The 19,077-nt window shown below is 58.3% G+C and overlaps 8 protein-coding genes across 8 annotated transcripts; 2 read left to right on the top strand and 6 right to left on the bottom strand.

Annotated features, from left to right (window-relative positions):
• Positions 1-49: 49 nt before the first annotated feature.
• FA10DRAFT_267200 (acyltransferase ChoActase/COT/CPT) lies at positions 50-2,970 on the bottom strand. The gene is made up of 4 exons (XM_025521814.1): positions 2,315-2,970; positions 1,924-2,230; positions 475-1,835; positions 50-389 (listed from the first exon to the last, which is right to left on the bottom strand). The coding sequence occupies exons 1-4, from the start codon at positions 2,727-2,729 to the stop codon at positions 196-198; spliced, it is 2,277 nt and encodes a 758-aa protein (XP_025377964.1). The 5' UTR covers positions 2,730-2,970; the 3' UTR covers positions 50-195.
• Positions 2,971-3,066: 96 nt separating this feature from the next.
• Positions 3,067-4,641, top strand: FA10DRAFT_122945 (gamma-glutamyl phosphate reductase GPR). Its single transcript, XM_025517934.1, has one exon. The coding sequence runs from the start codon at positions 3,130-3,132 to the stop codon at positions 4,558-4,560; it is 1,431 nt and encodes a 476-aa protein (XP_025377963.1). The 5' UTR covers positions 3,067-3,129; the 3' UTR covers positions 4,561-4,641.
• Positions 4,551-8,095, bottom strand: FA10DRAFT_267198 (hypothetical protein). The gene is made up of 2 exons (XM_025521813.1): positions 5,462-8,095; positions 4,551-5,386 (listed from the first exon to the last, which is right to left on the bottom strand). Exons 1-2 carry the CDS (start codon positions 7,854-7,856, stop codon positions 4,722-4,724), a joined length of 3,060 nt encoding a protein of 1,019 aa, XP_025377962.1. The 5' UTR covers positions 7,857-8,095; the 3' UTR covers positions 4,551-4,721.
• Positions 8,096-8,398: 303 nt separating this feature from the next.
• Positions 8,399-10,120, bottom strand: FA10DRAFT_286442 (hypothetical protein; the record flags this gene model as incomplete). Its single annotated transcript, XM_025524073.1, has 1 exon — positions 8,399-10,120. One exon carries the CDS (start codon positions 10,118-10,120, stop codon positions 8,399-8,401), a length of 1,722 nt encoding a protein of 573 aa, XP_025377961.1.
• A 954-nt stretch (positions 10,121-11,074) lies between these two features.
• FA10DRAFT_122926 (hypothetical protein) lies at positions 11,075-12,449 on the bottom strand. The gene is made up of 2 exons (XM_025517933.1): positions 12,149-12,449; positions 11,075-12,066 (listed from the first exon to the last, which is right to left on the bottom strand). The coding sequence occupies exons 1-2, from the start codon at positions 12,284-12,286 to the stop codon at positions 11,326-11,328; spliced, it is 879 nt and encodes a 292-aa protein (XP_025377960.1). The 5' UTR covers positions 12,287-12,449; the 3' UTR covers positions 11,075-11,325.
• Positions 12,450-12,731: 282 nt separating this feature from the next.
• On the bottom strand, positions 12,732-14,296 carry FA10DRAFT_267194 (t-SNARE). Its single transcript, XM_025521812.1, has 4 exons — positions 13,670-14,296; positions 13,303-13,605; positions 12,961-13,244; positions 12,732-12,897 (listed from the first exon to the last, which is right to left on the bottom strand). Exons 1-4 carry the CDS (start codon positions 14,243-14,245, stop codon positions 12,762-12,764), a joined length of 1,299 nt encoding a protein of 432 aa, XP_025377959.1. The 5' UTR covers positions 14,246-14,296; the 3' UTR covers positions 12,732-12,761.
• Positions 14,297-14,476: 180 nt separating this feature from the next.
• FA10DRAFT_267193 (hypothetical protein) lies at positions 14,477-16,054 on the top strand. The gene is made up of 5 exons (XM_025521811.1): positions 14,477-14,502; positions 14,560-14,988; positions 15,055-15,186; positions 15,257-15,303; positions 15,371-16,054. Exons 1-5 carry the CDS (start codon positions 14,484-14,486, stop codon positions 15,776-15,778), a joined length of 1,035 nt encoding a protein of 344 aa, XP_025377958.1. The 5' UTR covers positions 14,477-14,483; the 3' UTR covers positions 15,779-16,054.
• FA10DRAFT_122835 (MFS general substrate transporter) lies at positions 15,867-18,334 on the bottom strand. Its single transcript, XM_025517931.1, has 9 exons — positions 17,695-18,334; positions 17,600-17,636; positions 17,101-17,535; positions 16,915-17,039; positions 16,667-16,836; positions 16,538-16,603; positions 16,410-16,468; positions 16,300-16,340; positions 15,867-16,233 (listed from the first exon to the last, which is right to left on the bottom strand). The coding sequence occupies exons 1-9, from the start codon at positions 18,314-18,316 to the stop codon at positions 15,956-15,958; spliced, it is 1,833 nt and encodes a 610-aa protein (XP_025377957.1). The 5' UTR covers positions 18,317-18,334; the 3' UTR covers positions 15,867-15,955.
• Positions 18,335-19,077: the final 743 nt, after the last annotated feature.

The raw sequence follows: 19,077 nt of genomic DNA, 5'->3' as shown, positions 1-19,077 counted from the left end.
TATGGTAGACGGGTCGCACAGCGTGCACTAACACATCTCCAGCGAAGGATGAATCACTCGAAGAAATGCTGCTCATTCTCTCTCGTCTTTCCCTCAAAGATCTACAAATTATTCAAGTGTCAACTAGAAACAAAGAAGCAGCTTCAGAGCTGTGCCAGCAGACAGCCTTTCGGACAAAAAAGAAGCTACTCCTGATCAGAGCTTGCCCGCCTTTTTGGCCTCTGCCTCGGCTACGGCGGGTGCCTCCTTTTCGCAGATTTCGCGCATGACGCGGAGCGCATCGACGATGGCCGTCGCCAGCGTCTTTGTCGGGTTGGGGCCCGACTCGCCGCCCTGGTCCGGGTGCTTGGATTCGATTCCAAACTTGAGCAGGTTGTTGCCGGCCAGGTCTAAAGGGAGCAATGCGCAAGTCAGCCAAGGGAAGGGGAGGGAATGAGGAAGAAGAAGGGAAAAAGAAGGGGAGTAGATACTTACAGTTGATGCCGTAGCCGTCGGGGTAGCCCGCTCCGAAGCCCGTACCGGCGAAGCGGTCACCGGCACTAAGGCCGCTCGTGCTGAGCTTCCACGTCTGCGACTGCGCAAGGAGGGGGTCGTTGAAGAGGAGCTGTGCGCCCTTCCAGCTGTCGACGTGCTTCTCCTCCGACTCGGGCACCGGCCCATCTTCCTGAGAATCATAGACAAGCCGCAGACCCGTCAGGTGACGGTCGATGCCCTTCCCCATCGAGCTGGACCTCGTCTGGGCATTGTGCGCCTGCGTGGCCTTGGAGAGCAAGGGGTAGAGCTCCTTTGTCGAGAGACCATCGCGCAGGCCCTTGACAAATTCATAGGCCTCCTTGGAGAAGCTCCGGATCACATCCGTCCGTCCGTGCCTGTACAGCCGCGTCGAGGCCGTCTCGTACGTGGGGCTCTGCCGTCCCTTGACGTTGGCAAAGGCGACCTGGAGGACGAGCTGCAGGTAGGCGTCGGGCGACTGCTTGCCCACCTTTTTGATCCACTCGGCCCCGTACTCGTCGTACCAGAGCATGCCAATGTCCGACCCGGCGGCAATCTTTCTCGCCGCCTCGGACGCACTGGCGATGTTTGCCTCGGTCTGCGCGTCGAGTTCCCAGGCCAGCTTGGACCACTTGACGCCCTTGCCCGAGCCCTTCTCAGCAGTCTGAGGAACGCTTGGGAAGGCTTCGTGTGGCTTGGGACTTGGCACACCCAGGCAAAAGTCAATGACGATGGAGGGAATGAGGGCGTCGCAGGGCGAGTGCTCGCCCATCAGGCCCGCTCGTCCGTTTGGCTCGACGACGAGCGACATGGCCTTGTCGAACCACCGGTTGTGGCCACCCCGACCAGCACCAGACGTGTTTCTGGCGTGAGCATCGACAGAGTCCGGCGTGGCACTGTGCGGCGCGCCGGCGTGGTCAGAGGGGAGTGTAAGGACGTCCGAGTCGAGCGATACGTTGAAGAGAGAGTCCTCGATGGACCTCATGCTGGCTGCGTTGGTGGGCGATGTGAGGAGATGCTCCCGTGCCCGTGCCCACTCGTCCCGCCCATCGCTCGTCAACACGCCGACGGCCGGTCCATCTGCCTTTCGCGCATCTGCGACAATCTCGTACAGGGCCCGCTCGATGTCTTCGAGGGGCAGGCCGGTGCCGTCTTCTGCGAGGACATCGACGTGGTAGAAGTTGTTTCTGCAAATGACGGTGATGTGCTTGCTCTTGGCGGGGTGGACCGATGCCGTGTTCCAGTCGTGCGGGATCGCTGGGATCCTCGTGACGCCAAACACTCTTGTGTACTGGTGCATGCAGAATGCTCCAGCCCTCGAGGCGTCTGGCACAATGTCTTGTCTGTAGGAGTAGAGACAACGGGTGTCAGCATCAGCAGCTCGTTCGAACAAGAAGCTCTCAAGAAAGAAAGAGAGAGTAAACCACGCACGTATCGAGGCGCCTCTTGAACTCAAGCATACGGTGGATGAGCCAAGTGGCCCGCCTGAGGCCGTGCTCGTAGGCCTGCCACGAGTTCGCGCCCAGGGCCACGTCGGCCTTTGCCGCCGGCATCCGTGTCCCACTCTTTTCGGCTTGTGCGCCCGGCTGCTCGAGCGCGGCAGCTGGCGTGTCGGGGTCTGCGCGGCACATGAGCCACCAGTTGGAATTGACGAGGAGGGGCACGCGCCATTCGTGGTATGCCTTTTGGAGCCAGAAGCGATCATCGAGCCAATTATTGGGCGTGGTCCGGTCGACGTCTAGGCATTGGAGAAGGGGGGGGGGAGAGCTCGTAAGACGATGAGTCAAGACGATGAGAAGTCGACGTGCTGGGCACCACTCACCGATCAGTCTCTGTTGGAGTCGGTTGACCAAGCTGCCAGGCTTGAGGGCCTCGCGCGCCCAGGCCCGTCGCTTGTCGAGCTCCTCTGCCGCCGTCTTTCCGGCGTCGAGCTCGCCAAACTCCTCGGCCTGGCGAAGCAGGGGCTCAAGCGTGGTGAGATAGCGCTCAAAGGTGTCATTGAGCTGCGGAATCGGGAGCCGGTGCAGCTCGCCTTGCCGCGAAAACGTCTTTGGCTGCACAGCCCCTGGTGCCCCTCGGAAGGGCGTCAGGGCAAACATCGTCGGTGCGCTCGTGCCAAAGGGGCGCCGTGTGGAAGAGAAAAGAGACGAAGAAGCGGCGTAGGTAGAGGAAAGAGTTGCGAGGGGACGAGGACGACTGGAGTGGATGCTACGACGGGCAAGGGAAGCAACGATCATCGCCCGGCTCGAGTCCGCTTCGTCAGTCGGTGGTTGATCTCGGGAAGCAAAAGAAACGAGAAAGGCAATTTAGAAGCCTATTGGCCTAAAGGCGGGGATTTATTCGCAAGGTTTGATGTGCGTGCGTGCGTGCGTGTGCGCTCTGTTGGAGGCTTCGCTCGCCTTTCCGGGGTATTGATTGATCAAACGGCCGAGGCGATCAATCGATGGCTGAACTACTGGGTCCATCAGTCGTATGAAAGCCTTCCGGCGTCCGCCTGGACCCCGAGTGCCGGACACTACAGCAACGTTGAAATATCCACGTGGCTTTTCTTCATCTGCAGAAGGAAGAGTCGTCTAGAATTTTAAGGTTGTGTCAGGCCGTCAGCTTCCTGAGTCACATCACTCGACTTGAGGCGACATGGTGTCCCCTTCTGAGGCAATCGCGCGCCGTGCAAAGCTGGCCTTCGATGCCGCCTCGCAGCGACTCCCGTCTGGGTCTCGCGGCGATGCAGTGCGGAACAATGCGCTGCTCAAGATCAAGACTCATCTCGAGGCCAACAAGGCCGAGATCCAGTCGGCAAACGAAAAGGACATGGCGCTAGCCAAGGAGCTCGTCGCACAGGGCAAGCTCTCCTCCTCGCTCGTCTCCCGCCTCGATCTTTTTTCCAAGCCGGGCAAATGGCAAGGGATGCTCGACGGCCTCGAGGACGTGGCGCGGCTGCCCAGCCCGCTCGACGAATGCACCTTTGCAAAGAGGCTCGCCGAGCCCAGCGGCTCGAGCGGCGCCCTGGACCTGTACCGGATCACCTGCCCCATCGGTGTGCTGCTCTGCATCTTCGAGGCGCGCCCAGAGGTCATTGTCAACATTGCTGCGCTCGCCATCAAGTCGGGCAACGCAGCCATCCTGAAGGGTGGCAAGGAGAGCGTCAACACGGCGGCCGTCATGGCGCGCGTGCTGGCCGATGCGCTGGCGTCGACCGAGATCCCACGAGACTTTATCCAGACAGTCGAGACGCGCGAGGATGTGGCCGGGCTGCTGCAGCAGGACAAGTACGTGGACCTCGTCATCCCGCGGGGCAGCAATGCGCTCGTGCGGAGCATCCAGCAGCAGGCCACCATGGCCGTCATGGGCCACGCCGATGGCCTCTGCTGCGCCTACGTGCACGACGATGCCCCCCTCGAGGGGACCCTGGGAAGCGTGCTCGAGTCCAAGACCGACTACCCGGCAGCGTGCAACTCGCTCGAGACGCTGCTTCTCCATGAGGTGCACCTCGAAGGCCCCATGTGGCTCGCCCTCAGTGCATCGCTGATTCGTGCTGGCGTGACGCTGCACTGCGACGCGCGGTCCCTCGATGCCCTCTCGCTCAACCAGGCCCTCGACCGGTCCAAGCTCGTCGCTGCCACGGACGATGACTTTGACACCGAGTACCTCGACCTGCATCTGGCTGTCAAGACGGTCACGTCGCTCGACGAGGCCATTACCCACATCAACACCCACGGCTCCCACCACACCGACGCCATCTTTACCAAGGCCCTCGCCGAGCAGACGCAGCAGGAGCAGGAGCACGAGTCGGCTGCAGGGACCTTTGTCCGGTCCGTCTCGTCGGCAAATGTGTACGTGAATGCGTCTACACGCTTCGCAGATGGCTTCCGGTACGGCTTTGGCACAGAGGTCGGCATCTCGACGGGCAAGACGCATGCCAGGGGCCCCGTGGGCCTCGAGGGCCTCGTCATCTACAAGTACGTCATCCGAGGCCAGGGTAATGGACCCCAGAGGAGCGCCGACTTCACTGCTTCAGGGCGGCAGTGGAGCCACGCCGATGTCGAAAAGAGATATCCCCAATTGTAGCAGAGCAACAGGCAGCAGCAGGCAACGATACGGAATCCCCATGTATAATGAAGCATTGAATCATTTGAGACATTGAGGGTGATTGAGCTCGATTAATGTCAGGAACAGGGTATGACTCTCTCAGCGCAAGGAAGGGAGGAGACAGCAGTCGGAGTCAGAAGCTATGCCATCGACTCGTCTGGCCGACCAGACATGCGCCTTGCCTGAACGTGTAGTGGGACGTACTGGGACGTGGGCGAAGCTGCGCCCCGGCTGATGGGGAATCTCGGTCGCGACGCTGCCGCCTGCTCCTGCGCTTGTGTCTGGGCACGCTGCTGCTGCTGCGGCTGCCTTTGCTGCCAGGCCGCGCCCTCGTCGAGCGTAACGACGGCGTCGGCGCGGCTCAGCGTGGGCGAGACGACGTCGTCCCACGTGTTGGAGGGTGATTCGCCGTAGACGTCCATCAGATTCTCGTTGAGCTTGCGCGTGTCCATGAGCTTGACCCCGGCCGCGTCCTGGCCCCGCTTGGTGATGGGCTCCCTCTCCTTGGGCGCCGGATCGAGCGCGCCCTCCGGCACCTCGTCGACCCTGCTCCAGAGCTGCACCGGGCTCGGCTGCAGCGGATCACCCTGCACGCCGTGGATCGAGAGGGTCCACATGAGGTTCTTCAGTGTGCAGATCCACCGGTTGCGCCTCCGAGCCTTGATTGCAGAGTTCTGCCAGTTGGACTTGTACCGGATGCCCAGGACGAGCGTCATGCCGCTCTGGTCGCCTGGGCCGTCAATCTGGATGTCGAGCCCGGGCTTGAAGTCGCGGCCTTGCGCATCGAGCCATTTGATCATTTCGGCTGCACGTGGTGCGATCAACCATCAGCAAGGCTGTGAGACAAGAAAGGGGGAAGGGAGAACACTGGACCACTCACCTCGGAGTTCCTCAATCTTGTCGAGCGAGGTTCTGTACCAGACCTTAATGCGGATGAGCTCCTCGATGGGCCCGCTCCTTCTCAGGTTCACCAGGGGCTTCTGTGCCAGCTGAGCGTTGGACACCTGCACGAACTTGCCAGTCGACGATTTGAGCACCGTCGAGAGGAGCTTGATCTCCTGGACGACGTACGTCGCCGTGAAGAGACACTCGCTTGTGTCGCTGAGTGACTGGGTCGTGTAGCTGAGCGGGAGCAGATCAGGGATATCGACAGTGTCACCACAGTCGATTGGATGCTTGTAAAAGACCCAGACGACAGCCGAGAGAGCCTCCTGGGCGGTACTGGCTACGAGCCACGAGAGACCGAGGAGAGCTGTACCAAAGGACGTGACAAAGGTGGCAAAATGCGTCGAGAGGAGTGCAGCGACTATGATGCAGGCCACGACAGTGTAGACTGAAGTGAAAATCTTGTCAAGCTTGCCCACGGCCGCGTCGACACCCTGCATCGATTCAAGGAGCGAGACGCGCTCGCGGTGCATCTCTTCGAAACCGGCCTCGACTTCCTCCAGGGTGCAGTCTCCGTTATCATCCTTGTCGAGGCAAGAGAAGGCCGCTTGGGCATACCGCCGACTTGGGAACAATTGGGCGATGTCATCGAGTCGAAGCACCCGCTCTGTCTGCTCTTCTCCTTCGTCCTTTTCTTCGTCCTTGTCCCCGGCTGTTCGTCCAGAAGATATCTTCTGGTCGTCCTCGCCGCTTCCTGCAAAAGGTGAAGCACCCGGCAAGGGTTTTGAATAGGAGAAGAAGACCCTCCTTGCCAGTTTCCTCGTCTCTTCGGCCCTCTCCAGGGCAGCGGTGACGATTGCCTTTGGGGACGTGGGCGCGAGCAAGGCAGGCCCAATCAGGTCCCTCGAGGCAATGGAGAGAACGCTATCGGTCTTTCTAGGTGGCTGAGCTTGCATGCGCCGCTTCTGCTTGGCCTTGATGGCCTCAGAGGCCGTTGGCGGGGATGCTGCTGCTGTCATCTCGGAGCGTAGCTTGTTGATGTCTTTGCGCGAATGCACATAGAGTGTCGTGACGACCTTGACATGAAATTCAGCCAGATTGATGCGGTCCTGGTACGTGACTTCGTGAAAGCCCATGGCAATCGACTGGATTGCCAGCTTCTCGGCGAGGAGAATGATGCTGCAGATGAAGATGCCCAGGAGAAAGCGGCCAAACAAGATGCTCTCCTGGGTCCCTGAGCTATAGTTGGCCGTATTTGAGGAAGAGCTGTCGCGCCGGTGGAGGAAAAAGGTGCCCGTACTGCTCGAAGTCGTCGTCGAGGTGCTGTTACTCGGCGTTAGAAACGGGTCGAGGGAATCGGCCTGGCCGCTGGCAGGATTGTGGGCCCAGACAATGAGAAAGTAGGAGACCCATGCGAAGAAGGACCAGAGGAAAAAGGTGACGTAGGTCTCTGTTGCGATGAGGTAGTAGATCTGGCGGTCGAGCACCGACGAGACGTCGCTGGTGGTGTAACGAAGCAAGCGGGGCACCCAGTGGGCGAGGAGGCCCATGATCCAGATGGACGCCCAGACCGACGAGAGCCAGATGGACCACCAGAAGGTGCCGGTGCCGAGCAGAGTCGGCTGCGCAAAGTCATTGTTGGGACTGGCACCATAGCCAAAGATGGCGACCATGCCCGGGATCCACAGAAGAACAAGAACTGGGAGCGTGTGCAGGGCCTTTCGGACGACGCAGGCAGATAATGCGTCTGAGCCCAGCCAGCCCTTATTGCCCTTGCTCTTTCTTTTTGTATCGGCGCCATTTCCCGGTCCATTGTAACAATCATCATCGTCGCCGTGCTCATCAAAGGTGCCCGAGAGGAGACCGACGGAAGCCAGCGTCCTCTTCCACGATTGGAGTCCCTCGGGCGTGTTCATCTCTTCCTGCATGGCCGCCTTTCTCTGCTTGGCGCGCTGGATCAGACTCGCCTTGTCGTCGACCCTTTCCCAGTCATCCTGCCCGGCCTTTGGACGAGACTTGTCGTAGCGGGTTGCTGGCGAGGAGGGGTCGGGCGAGTCGTACACCTCGGTGTAGTGGCCTGCGCCTCCGTATATGCTGCTCCCGCTCTCGCTCTGACCCGGCCCTGTCTCTCCCCCCAGCATCGGCTGTGATGCATAGAGGCCGTCCTTTTCCTCCATCGCAGGTGACCTTAATGGAGTCTTGCCAATGGATGAGATGGAATTGCGTGGCGTGGCCTCCATGTCGGACCGCTGGGTCAAGCTCGAGTAGCTCTGTCTCATCCCAGGTCTGCCGCTGTTATTGACGGGTCCAGACACGGGCGTGTAGGGGCCTCCTCCCTGCTGTGGCCGCACCATTTCCATAGCCTGCTGAGAGGGCAGTCGTGGCGGCATTTCCCCTTTGTTTCCCGGTGGTGTGGATTACTGTTTTTGGGTATGTGTTTGTGTCTTATGTGTTCGTGAGTGATTCAGTCGTAAGAATGCTATCGTTCGGTCCGTCACAGAGTCCGTCGTTAGAGTCGTCAAATGTCTTCCATCTTCTGTCAAATTTCGTGCCGCATGGTCGTCTCAAGTGGTGGGAAGGAGGATGGGGCAAGCCAGGGAGGAGGCCTCGCTCTCGATTCCAGGTCGATGAAATGGAAGTCGAGACTTGTCCCCTGAGAAATTAGCGCGGAAACAGAACGCGCGCGCGCATGCATGCAAACAACACCATCGACTTGGCTTTTGTCATGGGTCCAGGGGACGGCGGTGGAGGGACCCCGTCTTATCGCGGCATCGCCCCTTTCGGCTCGCGCTCAGACCTCACAGCGCCTGTCAGACAACGAAGTCGAGACAACGATGAATTAGAGGCGAGGCCAGAACAAAGTAGAAGATCCTGAATGACTAATAAAGGGAAGATAAACTCAGACAAAGATCAAGAGCGATGATGGCCAGCATCACCAGTGCGCATTGTAGTTCCGCGAGTCGCTGCTCGTCTCTCTTTCTCTCTCCCTTTCTTTGCGGAGCGCACTCATCATCTCACGCTCTCTCTGCCTCTTGGCAGCCATCTCTTCAGCCTCTAGCGCTTCGAGACGCCTCTCCCGCTCGAGGCGGTCCCTCTCCCTCTCTTGACCATTGTAGCACGACGCCGCCTGTGTCCAGTAGCTCGGCGCCGGACTGATGCTTCGATCGTTGGTAGGACATGCATCAATGGTGTTGCTCCTCTTGAGGTCGCCAAAGTAGCCCCTAGGCCCATGTGAAGACGACGAGGACGAGGACGACAGAGGAGGTCGTGGCGACGGATTTGACTTGTCATCCCGCAAGACCTCTTCGTGATGGCTGTAATACCCCGAGAATGGCGCCGCGCCGGGGCTGTCGATGTCGTACACATGTCTCAGAGACGGCAGGCTGGGCTGGCTTCGAAGCTCGTGGATGTCGACGTGCGTCTGCTGCGGAGGACATGGGTGGTGGATGTAGAGATGCTCGTTCTTGGTAGGTGCAGCCAACGTGCTCTTTGTCGAGACGCTGCGGGCTGGCACGCTGCGGGATGTGACGACGGCTTGACTCGACAGCGAATCGCCAGCCTCAAAGACCTTGCGGCCGTACTGTGCCTCGAGGTCTGCGCGCGCTTCGGCGACGGCGCGGTCCCTCTGCGTTCGCTTTCGCATCAGAAAAGCCGAGGTGGCCATGAGGAGCAGCGCCATCCACAGCAGTCCGAACTCTCCTCCGATATCGGCTGCGAGGGTCACGCCAGACGTGTTGTGGTCCACCGTCGACTCGAGAGGCAGCGCGAGACCTGCATTGGCGGCATTGAAAGCTGTCTTGGCCTTGGAAAGGCTGATGCGCATGCTCAGACCGGAGCCCACGGTGAACAGCCACGAGAGGATGAGGAGCCAAAAGGTGGCGTCGAGTGCGCCTCGGAGGCCTCTCTCGCGTGGTCCACTCTCGAGAATGCTCCCAAACTTGGCCGGCATCGTCTTGGCCATCATGATGGGCGCGGCGACGGCGACGTTGACGACGAGGGCGAGGAGGGCGATAAGGAGGAGCGAGGGCGAGGTGCTGATGCCGGTGAGCATACCCGCCGTCTTGAACCGCACACCGACTCCTTCGAGCTGCGCATAGTCGAACGTCGATGCGAGCCGGGCCGAAGTGCAGCTCCAGTCGCCCTTGGCGTCGCGGAAGCAGGAGCCCAGTGGACCCAGCTTCATGGCGATGCGCGACAGCTCGCGAGCCGCCACACCGTCTCCGTTGGACACGGTGACGTTGGTGCCATTGCCATAGTAGGGCACGTCCGTGACATTCTCCCGCTTGACGTTGGTCCGCTCCAGCTCTCGTTTCTTGGGTGTCGTAGTTGAAGTCGCGGCTGTCGTGGCAGACGCAGGCAAGGAGACCGACGTCGTTGTCGTGTTGACGCCCACCGTAGCATTTGGTTGACTGGAAGTATTTGTCGTCGATGAAGACGGAAGGGTCAGGAGATACGAAGAAGTGTCATTTGCCGAAGACGATGTCACATTGAGCGACTTGGGCTCAATGGTGAAGAGGCTGAGCTTGCCGCTACCGTTAAACGGCGCCGGATTAGTCAAGACGAGGAGGACGAGGACCAGGCTGGCGAGCTGCAAGACTAGCGGAAGGATATGAAGAAGAGGGAGCCTGCCCTTGCTCTTCATCATTTCTGCCATGCTGTCCTGACGGTTGTGCGGGCTTGTTTGATGATAGTGAATGGTAAAATAACGCTCTCTTTTCTCGCCGAGAATGGATGGCGATGATGTAGGAGAGAAAGTTATCACAGGAGGACAAGGAGAAGCTCTTATACATGCTCAGTGGATCATTTCTCTGGTGATACCAACGACAAAGGGATTTGTACCAAAGACAAAGGGACTTGCTCGCTCCCTTTGTGACGTCTTGATCCCCTTTCTTAAAAAGAGGAACAAAGGAAAAGCGGATCTGAGTTGCAGCCCAGTCCTTGCAATTTGACGCCCAATTTGACAGTCCTTTATCAACGAAAAATGCATGTGTCATTTCTGTCACGTCTCGATTTTAAAAAAGAAGTCCCAGCCTCGTGGTGATGGCCAAAGCCTTCCCTCTCTTTCCCCGCTGCAGGCAGCCATCATGAAGCAGCGCAAGGTCGCTCTACTTTTCTAATTTCGAGTAGGCGGTGCTACCCATGCAGCAGTGACACAGAAGATGTATGAGTACAGCGCATTTTGCGAGGCTCACCAGATGCGTCAAGTCAATTCAGACACTAGCTCTATCTCGCTTGTCTTTCGTTGACGTACGTATTCATCCTTGTTCTCGCACGGGCTCCCGTGAAGGGCGAGAGTCTTACTTTGACGTGGAGCCGAGCCTTCCAATCGCTCGCTCGCTCGCTCGCCTGCTCGCCTGATGAGGGCCTAGGAGATAAAAGGGCGCTCTTGGAACACCGCCGGACGTGATCTTCCTCCCACAGCTCTATCACTCATCTACAAAGAAAAATGGACAAGATCAACGACTTCCTTAAGGTGAGGCAGCTCTGAGTGGCTCTCATGTGTCGTGCATGGTCTAACTCGCAAAGCAGAACGACCAGTCGGGCGTTGGCAACAAGATCAACGAGCTCGGTGGAGGTGGTGCCGAGGGAGAAAAGAAGGAGGACTACCTCGACAAGGTACGTCACACGCTTAATGCTGCTCCCCTTCTGTTGCCGTCTCGAGACTGACTATATCATGGTCCACTTGTGAACGCAGGGCATCGACATGGTCCAGGAGCGCATGGGACAGGGCCCACAGGACAATGAGACGGCTACGGAGCAGACCAAGGACAACCTCATTGCCGACCAGATCAGGTCGCAGTACAAGAGTGCCACTGGCAGCGACTTCCCCATCAAGGACAAGTAGTGGGGTATAGATTACTACGGTTCCTCTGTACATCGGCCTTTGCCCCAAATCCATGCTGGTCTCTCGTCTCTCAACGCTCCCTTTTTAGCACTGCTGCTGCTGCCCTTGCCGAAACGGCGGCCCGTTGCAAAGAGCTCGTACTCTTCCATCGCATAGATGTCGTGCGCCGGAGGCTCTTCTGCGCCCTCTCGCTGGCTCAGCGTGATTCTCGTCGTGGCCATCTTGAGCGGGTCAATGTCTGCCGCGTCGGCTGCCCAAGGGTCTCGTCCTTTCTTTGTGTCCCACAGCTCTTGTAGGCCCAAGTCGGCCCATACGTCCTTGTAAGGCCGCCAGGGGTGCAATGATTCGGCCCTCTGAAGTGCCCCCTGACCACCCTGACCCGGTCCGAATCTCTTGAACGGCCAGACGGGCTCGTTCGCCCTCGTCTCGTGCTGCGCCCTCAGCGAAATATGCGTAGGTAGAGGCTCTCTCGATGACTGGTTCGTAAGATGCCTCCCACGTTTGCCCCTTCCCTGACGCCTCCTTCGACTCTGGCTGCCCTCAGGGTTCCCACCTCCATCGGCGGCCTGCGTCTCGCCGGCGATGCGATACTGGAAGTGAAGCCTCGGAGCGAGCTTGGGTCGCGAGGCATACGAGGCGTCTGCCCCAATTGCCTCAAAGGCATTCGCGTAGGGGTACGACGGGTGCAGTTCCGATGGGAGTGCTTCGCCGTCATCGGCCGTCGCAAGCGGAAAGACGTGGTCTTCCCATGGGATCTGTATTGCTGTGTGCATTCTCGAGAAATGAGTGTCACCGTACTTCTCGCCATTGCTCCGCATACAGCGCCACAGTACTCACATGGGCACTGCGTATCCAGCGTCGGCTTGTCCCAGTCCTGCGTAAGCGACTCCTGTGCGGCATAAGTCGCGCCGCCGGCCCGTCCACCGCCTTCCCACTCGTAGATGTCATCGTCGTCGTCATCGTCGTAGTCCCCATCAAGCAAGCCACCCTGGTCGCCGTGCATCAGCTCGACCCACGCCCTCTCCTCCTCCACCACTGCATTTGACACCCTGACGAGTCCCCTGTCCCTGCTACCATGACCTGCCTCTCCCTCGATTCCATCGCCAAAGGCAGCCTCATCATCGAGCTGGTGCGCGCGGCTCCACGACGAAGACGACGAAAAGGAGGACGAAGGCATCGGATGGTCGGACGACGAGGGGTACTGCGCCATACCTTCGAGCCGTGCATCTCGGCGCCGCCGCATCACCCTACGTCGTGATGACGGTCCGTGAGCCGAGGCTCGCGCATCTGCCGACATCGCGATGTTGGGCCTGTTCGTCGTAATGTGTATCGAGTTGAGATCAGACGCGTCGTTGCCTTCCTTTCCTTTTGTGTTGATCTTTCAAGAAAAAAAAAAAAGCCGAACCAAGAACGTTCAAAACATGATATCATTTGATTGTCTTCCGATTGGTTAAGCAGGAGGGGCGGCAGAAGTAGGCGCCGTAATGTATCTCCAAAAGGGCTTGACGATGATGATGGTGATACAGAGAAAGATGAGGAGGATCAGGAAGAGGATGCACTGGCCTCGCGATGTTCTCTTTTGGTATCTGATGACGGCAAAGTCAGCACGACTCTTGACAGCCAACAAAGGGGGGAACGAGACGACTTACTGTGTTGCTTTGCCAAGCTCCTCGACGGCAGCATTCATGTCCTGGCCCATGTGCTCGATATTGAAATCGATCCGGTCCAGCATCGTGCCCTGGTCGATGACGAGGGCGCTCAGGTCCTGGAACAGCTCAGCAAGCTCGGCGATGCTCTTTGCGATCTGGTCAATTTCTCGATCTCGTTGCACAATGTCGTCGTCTGCCAGCGTGGGTGCCGCCTCCTCATCGAGTAGGAGCTGTGCTTGTGACTGGGACTGGTTTGACTTTGAAGATGCGAGCTGCTGTCGTGACTGTTGGTGGACTTGAGCTTATGCTACCTGCTGCCTTACACGAAAAAGACCGACTCACCAGCTCCATGTCCTCACGGACCGCCGTTTCATTGTCTCTAGCCTTGGCCTGGGCAGCGTTGCCGCCGCCCATACCGCTCTGAGACTGAATGTCCTGATGCCGAATCTCATGTCCTCGCAGTCGCTGCATGTAATTGCTCTGCTTCTTGCGAAACGCGCCGCTGGCGTCCTGGACTCTTGTCGCCAAGGCCGTTTGAACGTTTTGCGCCATAGCAATCTCCCTGGCCGACGACTTTCCAGAACGAGCGAGGAGCTTGGTATCTTGGGAAAGATTGGCGATCAGCCTCGAACATTTCCGAAATTCCTGTTGAGTCGTCGCATGGTTAGCTGGCCATTGGCGCACCGGCAACAGTCTGCGATAAACCCACCCTGGTGATCTCTGTCGTTTCTCTCTCTATCTCTCGTTCCTCGTCCGTCCGATCGGTGAAGCCTGGGAGGATGTGCTTGGCATGGAGCTTGTCAAGCTGGGCAATCTTGGGCCTCAAGGTATTGAGGATTGAGTCGACCTCATCGGTCGTATCGACCCACTTGGGCGGCAGTGCACCCATATCAACGCTGTAAGCGGGCGGCGGATAGCTGTTGGCGGCATCCTCAGCCATGAGTCCTTCTTCCTCTTCCTCCTTGAGCTCGCCAGAGGCATCAAAGTACGCCCCTCGAGCTCGTCTCTTGGGCGGCACAGCCTTGGCCTTTCCTTTCCCCTTGCCTCCGTCCCCATATTCTCCACTGCTCCGACCGCTCCCTCCACCTCCATTCACGTCAAAGTCGAAACCGCCTCGCCCTCCCCTCGCCCCGTTGCGGCTCCGGGGCCCTCGCGGCACGGAGTCCCGATACGAGAGGAACAGGAGCGTCCTCGATCGGGTCACGCCGAGAAAGGGCGTCGCGGATGTCGATGCATACGAAGGCGCACCTTGCCCGTGGGTCGGCGTCGACGAGCCGGTCGACATCCCGTCCTTGTGCTGGAGGCGTGAAGGAGAGCACGGAGGCACTTGGCGAATCCGAGGAAAGAGAAGCAGGAGCGTTGGCCTGCGAGCGAACCTTAGTTCGCTCGCGTGGCGCTGAATCGTCACCCTCCTCCACCTATGTCACGCCTGAGTGGACTTAGTCTGACGCTCGCACCCTCTTCCTCGCGCGACACCTGGCTTCCCGTTTCGGCTCTTCTTTCTCCCTCATATTGTCAACATCATGTCGGACAGAAACCAGCGTGAGTGTAGTTTTGAGGATAGTCGGCCGAAGCGAGTGGCTGATCCAGTTCTCATAGTGATAGAAATGGGCTTCGACGGCGAGCGCGTCGATTGGGCCCTGCATGCTACCAAGAATCGTGGCCTACAAGCGGCGATGGACCACCTCGTCGAGAACTCTGAGCGCCCGGTTGCCGACTACAAGAGCGCCGCCGCGTCTGGGGGTGGCAGTGGTGGTGGCGGCGGAGCGGGCACGGACGAGTACGATGCCGAAGACCAGGCTGCACTGGCTGACATGTACAACAAGAACGGCCAAGGGGCGCAGGACGACATGCTGGCGGGCGTGGGCGAGGCCAAGTCGATCAAGTGCAGCGACTGTGGAAAGATTCTCAAGAGTGCCGCTTTTGCCAGCTTCCACGCCGAGAAGAGCGGGCACACCAACTTTGAAGAGAGCACCGAGGAGATCAAGCCATTGACCGAAGAGGAAAAGAAGCAGCGGCTCCAAGAAAGTGAGTCCATCTCAGAGCAATTCAAGGAGGAAGAGGTGCACTATGCTGACGGACATGAACACACAGTGAGAGAGAAGCTGGCGCAGAAGAGGGCGACGCAAAGCAAAGAAGACGCGGAGGCGCAGCGAGAAAATGAAAAGATTCGGCGAAAGGCTGGCCAGGAGATGGGCGAGGCTCGTGAAGAGATGAAGAAGAAGGGTGGGTCCGCTTTCCTACTTACAATTACAAAAAGGATCGAGGCTCATTTCATCTAACTTCTCACACACAGAGGCGATGCGAGAAGCCGAGAAGAAGCGGCAGGAGAAGCAGGCTGATGTGAGGAGCGCCTTGCCTTTTCACCCCTTGATGTATTCCTCACCTTGTTCTGCCCCGTCACGTCCAGATCGAAGCAAAGAAGCGAGTCAAAGCCCAGATCGAAGCCGACAAACGTGAGCGGGCCGAAAAGGCTGCTCGAGAGAAGGCGCTGCGCGAGGGCCGACAGATTGAGACTGCTGCACCGCCGCCCGCTGCTTCGGCCGCTTCGTTGGCCTCTGCTGCCACGAACAGCAGCAACAGCAGCGAGGCCCGGCTCCGTGTTCGCGCGCCTGGAGGCATGTTCATGGGCACGCTCTCTGCCGATGCAACGCTGGCCGACCTCGAGTCGAAGATCCAAGCTGACGGAAAGGCCCAGGGAAGCCTCCAATTCAGCACCACGTTTCCCCGCAAGACCTTTGGCGCCGCCGACAGGACAAAAACGCTTAGGGAGCTGGGTTTGGTGCCCAACGCAGCGCTGGAGGCGAGCAATGCTTGAGTTGTTTCGTTCTCTTCTCTGGCATGATTCATTGGAACACTCCTCTGCGAACAGAGGGCAGTGCGATGTGATGAGCAGGAATAATAATACAATGATGTTCCGAACACAGTCTGATGTGTATGAGTGTGTGTTTTGTGTGCTGTTGTTGAAGAGATTTGATCTCTTGGGGACGCGCCTCTATGCGGCTTCCTTGACGCCTGTGGCAGATGCGTTGGCAGATGTGTGCAGACCCTTCTTTTCCTCGAGCCTCTTTGCCCTCCTGGCATTCCTCTCGCGCTCCAACCTCATCTTCTCCTCGATCTCCTCTTCTTCGCGCTGCAGCGCCCTGGCGACGCGGCTCTTTGATCGAATCTTTGCCCCGTAGGCCATGAGCAAAAAGGGGCAGATGCCCAAGACGGCCGCGATGGCGCCCAGGACCGTCGAAGCAATTGGCGGCGTCAGGTTGTGGTACATGGCTGCAAGACAAATGGTGAATTGGTGAGCGTGCTTGTCATCCAGAAGCAGGAGTGAGAAGAACCTACCGGGCGCAAAGAGCACAAAGGAACCAGCAAAGACATTTCGCCTGTTTGGAGGGTTGAGAGCTGATTAGAAGCAGCAAAAAAAAAGGGGGAGAAGCGGAGGAGCTGCTCACAACCAGGATTGTGCTGCCAGGCCTGACGAGCTATAACGAGCATAGCAGTCTGCAATGTACTGGAAGAGGAGAAGAATGCGCGTTGAGTCTCTTTCTCGCGAGCGCAAGCGAAGCGAAGCGGGACTCACGGTGAAAACAGCAAGGTAGATGGCGTATGTTGCGGCCAAAAAGATGATCAGACCAATGACGGGCCCCTGTGTGGAAGCAAGTCTTGAATGAGAACGAAGAATTTCGCCCGACAGCATAAGCATACTCACAACCGGACTGATGCCCGACCGACCGGTCCACGCGTAGATGAAGAAGCCGATGGGGCCCATGACAGCGCCAACACAGGCCCAGTAGAGCCTCGCCTCTGGCGCGGGCTTGTTTGGTGCAGCTCGAGCAACAGCACGGGCGTACAGCTTCTCTTGATGGAAGTTGCAGATCCCTGGCCGTAGCAGAAAGGAACCCGAGGTCAGCTATCGCCCATGGGAGAAGGAAGAGAATAGGGGGAGACCTGACTCACAGCCCAGGATGCCACCGCCGCCGATGGAAAGGAGCACAAGCGATTTTCTGGCGTTGCTCCAACCGTAGGCCTCAAAAACGATCGGAACTGACTGGAGCAAGAGGAAGACGCAACCCCAAAGAAAGCTGTTGGAGAGTGGGATTAGACAAGAAATTTTCGACACAAGGGCATGGGAACGAGACGCACCCAATCCAGAGGGAAAAGGCAGCGACGATGGGCTCGGTAAAGAGCCAGACAGCCGGTCTCGACAAGCTGATCTTGACGGCGGTCCAGAACGAAGTACGTTCATCGTCGGCCGAGCACCGGTGCAGCTTGCCCGTCTCCTTTGTCAATCGACGTGCCCTCCTGGAGAGGAGAACGGGGCCCCTTGTCTCGCGCAAGAAAATGACCATGAGGATAAAAGTGACGGCGCCAAGGATGCCCTGGAAGCCAAAGACCCATCGCCATGAGCCCTGATCCTTGAGGATGTAGGCAGCCGCGACGGGTCCGAGAGACTGGCCTATGTAAATGAGCACGCAGAAGGTTGACATGGGGAATCCACGACTGTCTGTCGCGTACACGTCCGAGACGGTGCCGCCGGTCATGGAGTTTCCGACACTCGCGAAGCATCCTTGGATCAGTCTGTTGTCGGGATGTGGCGTCAGCTCTGAGAAACTTTGCGTAAAAGTGAGAGGGAATGCCTCACCTCGAAATCAGAATGGCCTCGATATTGGGGGCAAGGGCTGCAGCTCGACGATCAGCTTGGTCTGAATCAGGGCAGAAGAAAACATATCTACTCACCCTGAGGGATCCACATAACAGCAAAGCCCAGTGCAGAGGCGAGAAAGATGGGCAACCGACCAAAGATCTCGGAGAGGGGCGCCAAGAGAAGCGGGGTAAAGGCGACACCAATGGAGAGGTAAAAGGTGTTGCCAAGGAGATACACCGTCGAAGAGGTGTGAAACTCGTCCATGACGAGCTGCTGGGTGCTGTTGTAGCTCGTGGCGGCGATGGCCGTTGTCATGGCAAAGAGGAAGGTGACAAGGATGGAGCGCAGTTTGCGGCCGCGGCTCCAGTTGGTGGGGTTGCCACAGTCTCCTTCGCTGTACTCTATGTAGGTTGCACCCGGCTCGCTCTTCGTCAAGGCCAAGCCAAGTGCGCATGACGGATAGTGGGCATCCTCTCGAGGGCTCACACAGCCCGTTAATTGCGCGCCATGACCTCCGTTGCCCCCGTGACTTCCCAGTCGAGTGGGGGAAGACGACGACGACGATCGTCCTGACGGCGGCTGAACGTGCGGCTCGTCGCGTACACCGTATGCTGGAGCCCTATGAGGCGCAAAGCCTCCAGAAGCCGCCACTGGGCCTGCTTCTCGTTCTTCAGTCATGACAATCCCCGATGATGGACGACGTAGGCGAGTCATAGGAAGGTTAGCGGCTATACCAACAAAAGTGCTCTAGAAATTTGGATTTGAAGAAAAAGAAGCCAAAATTTCATCCGGCAGCAGACGAGCAGAGCCGCCGAGGCAGGTTCCCTTCGGACTTGGGTCGGCCACACCAAGAGCTGTCCTAAAGCCGAAACCGCAAGATCTCGATTCCGATCTGAGGTAGGCTGCTATTTTTCTGATCCTTTGGCGCTCACGCATCCGAGCAAAAGACGCTCACTACCTTCAAGCAAATAGCATTTGACTTCAGGAACACCCCATCGAAGCAAGGCAACTCTACTCTTTTAATATCTCATTGCCCATTCTAAAATAGCAGAAGCATCCCCGTCGAGCCTTTTGCAGGCTTCATCAACGAAAGGAGATGAAGTGCTGCCGAAAAGGGTACTTCTTTTTTGTCGCTTTACACAACCGCCGTAAGCTTGGCGCGCGGCCCGCGTGAACCGCAATGACAAAGGCTGTACGTGGCCCCCTGTGTAGGTAGACTGAATCAAGTCGATGGGAGGTCGGGCCATCCCTTGAAATTCAGGCGGCGCCGCTATTCATGGCTAAGCCTCCCTTTGTCTGCCTGCTTTCTATAATTTATAAACAGGCTGACGGCGGCCATTGTCTGCCCAGCTTGTCAAACTCCCCAGTTCCCTCACCCCTGGAGGCCCTTTCCTCCTCTTCGTTCTCCACCTCCCAATTCACCCTCTTTACTCTCCTTCCCCCCTCTCCCCTCCCTTTTCCTCCCTCGTCGTGCA

The sequence above is a fragment of the Acaromyces ingoldii genome (assembly GCF_003144295.1).
Source record: "Acaromyces ingoldii strain MCA 4198 unplaced genomic scaffold FA10scaffold_3, whole genome shotgun sequence".
NCBI lineage: Eukaryota > Fungi > Basidiomycota > Exobasidiomycetes > Exobasidiales > Cryptobasidiaceae > Acaromyces > Acaromyces ingoldii.
Note: the sequence above shows the minus strand (reverse complement) of the source record. Positions and strands in the feature narration are given on the sequence as shown.

Coding starts and splice junctions, on each gene's coding strand:
- FA10DRAFT_267200 (XM_025521814.1), bottom strand. CDS start 2,729: ATGATCGTTGCTTCCCTTGCCCGTCGTAGCATCCACTCCAGTCGTCCT. Junction 2,231..2,314: donor ACTCCAACAGAGACTGATCG/GTGAGTGGTGCC, acceptor TCCAATGCCTAG/ACGTCGACCGGACCACGCCC. Junction 390..474: donor CGACGGCTACGGCATCAACT/GTAAGTATCTAC, acceptor TGCTCCCTTTAG/ACCTGGCCGGCAACAACCTG.
- FA10DRAFT_122945 (XM_025517934.1), top strand. CDS start 3,130: ATGGTGTCCCCTTCTGAGGCAATCGCGCGCCGTGCAAAGCTGGCCTTC.
- FA10DRAFT_122835 (XM_025517931.1), bottom strand. CDS start 18,316: ATGACTCGCCTACGTCGTCCATCATCGGGGATTGTCATGACTGAAGAA. Junction 17,637..17,694: donor TGTTATGTGGATCCCTCAGG/GTGAGTAGATAT, acceptor GTCGAGCTGCAG/CCCTTGCCCCCAATATCGAG. Junction 16,837..16,914: donor CGGCGGTGGCATCCTGGGCT/GTGAGTCAGGTC, acceptor TGCTACGGCCAG/GGATCTGCAACTTCCATCAA.
- FA10DRAFT_267198 (XM_025521813.1), bottom strand. CDS start 7,856: ATGCCGCCACGACTGCCCTCTCAGCAGGCTATGGAAATGGTGCGGCCA. Junction 5,387..5,461: donor CAAGATTGAGGAACTCCGAG/GTGAGTGGTCCA, acceptor CACCACGTGCAG/CCGAAATGATCAAATGGCTC.
- FA10DRAFT_267194 (XM_025521812.1), bottom strand. CDS start 14,245: ATGTCGACCGGCTCGTCGACGCCGACCCACGGGCAAGGTGCGCCTTCG. Junction 13,606..13,669: donor AAACGACAGAGATCACCAGG/GTGGGTTTATCG, acceptor ACGACTCAACAG/GAATTTCGGAAATGTTCGAG. Junction 12,898..12,960: donor GAGCTTGGCAAAGCAACACA/GTAAGTCGTCTC, acceptor TGCCGTCATCAG/ATACCAAAAGAGAACATCGC.
- FA10DRAFT_267193 (XM_025521811.1), top strand. Junction 15,187..15,256: donor TGAAGAGATGAAGAAGAAGG/GTGGGTCCGCTT, acceptor TCTCACACACAG/AGGCGATGCGAGAAGCCGAG. Junction 15,304..15,370: donor GGCAGGAGAAGCAGGCTGAT/GTGAGGAGCGCC, acceptor CGTCACGTCCAG/ATCGAAGCAAAGAAGCGAGT.
- FA10DRAFT_122926 (XM_025517933.1), bottom strand. CDS start 12,286: ATGGGGACTACGACGATGACGACGACGATGACATCTACGAGTGGGAAG. Junction 12,067..12,148: donor GCTGGATACGCAGTGCCCAT/GTGAGTACTGTG, acceptor ACAGCAATACAG/ATCCCATGGGAAGACCACGT.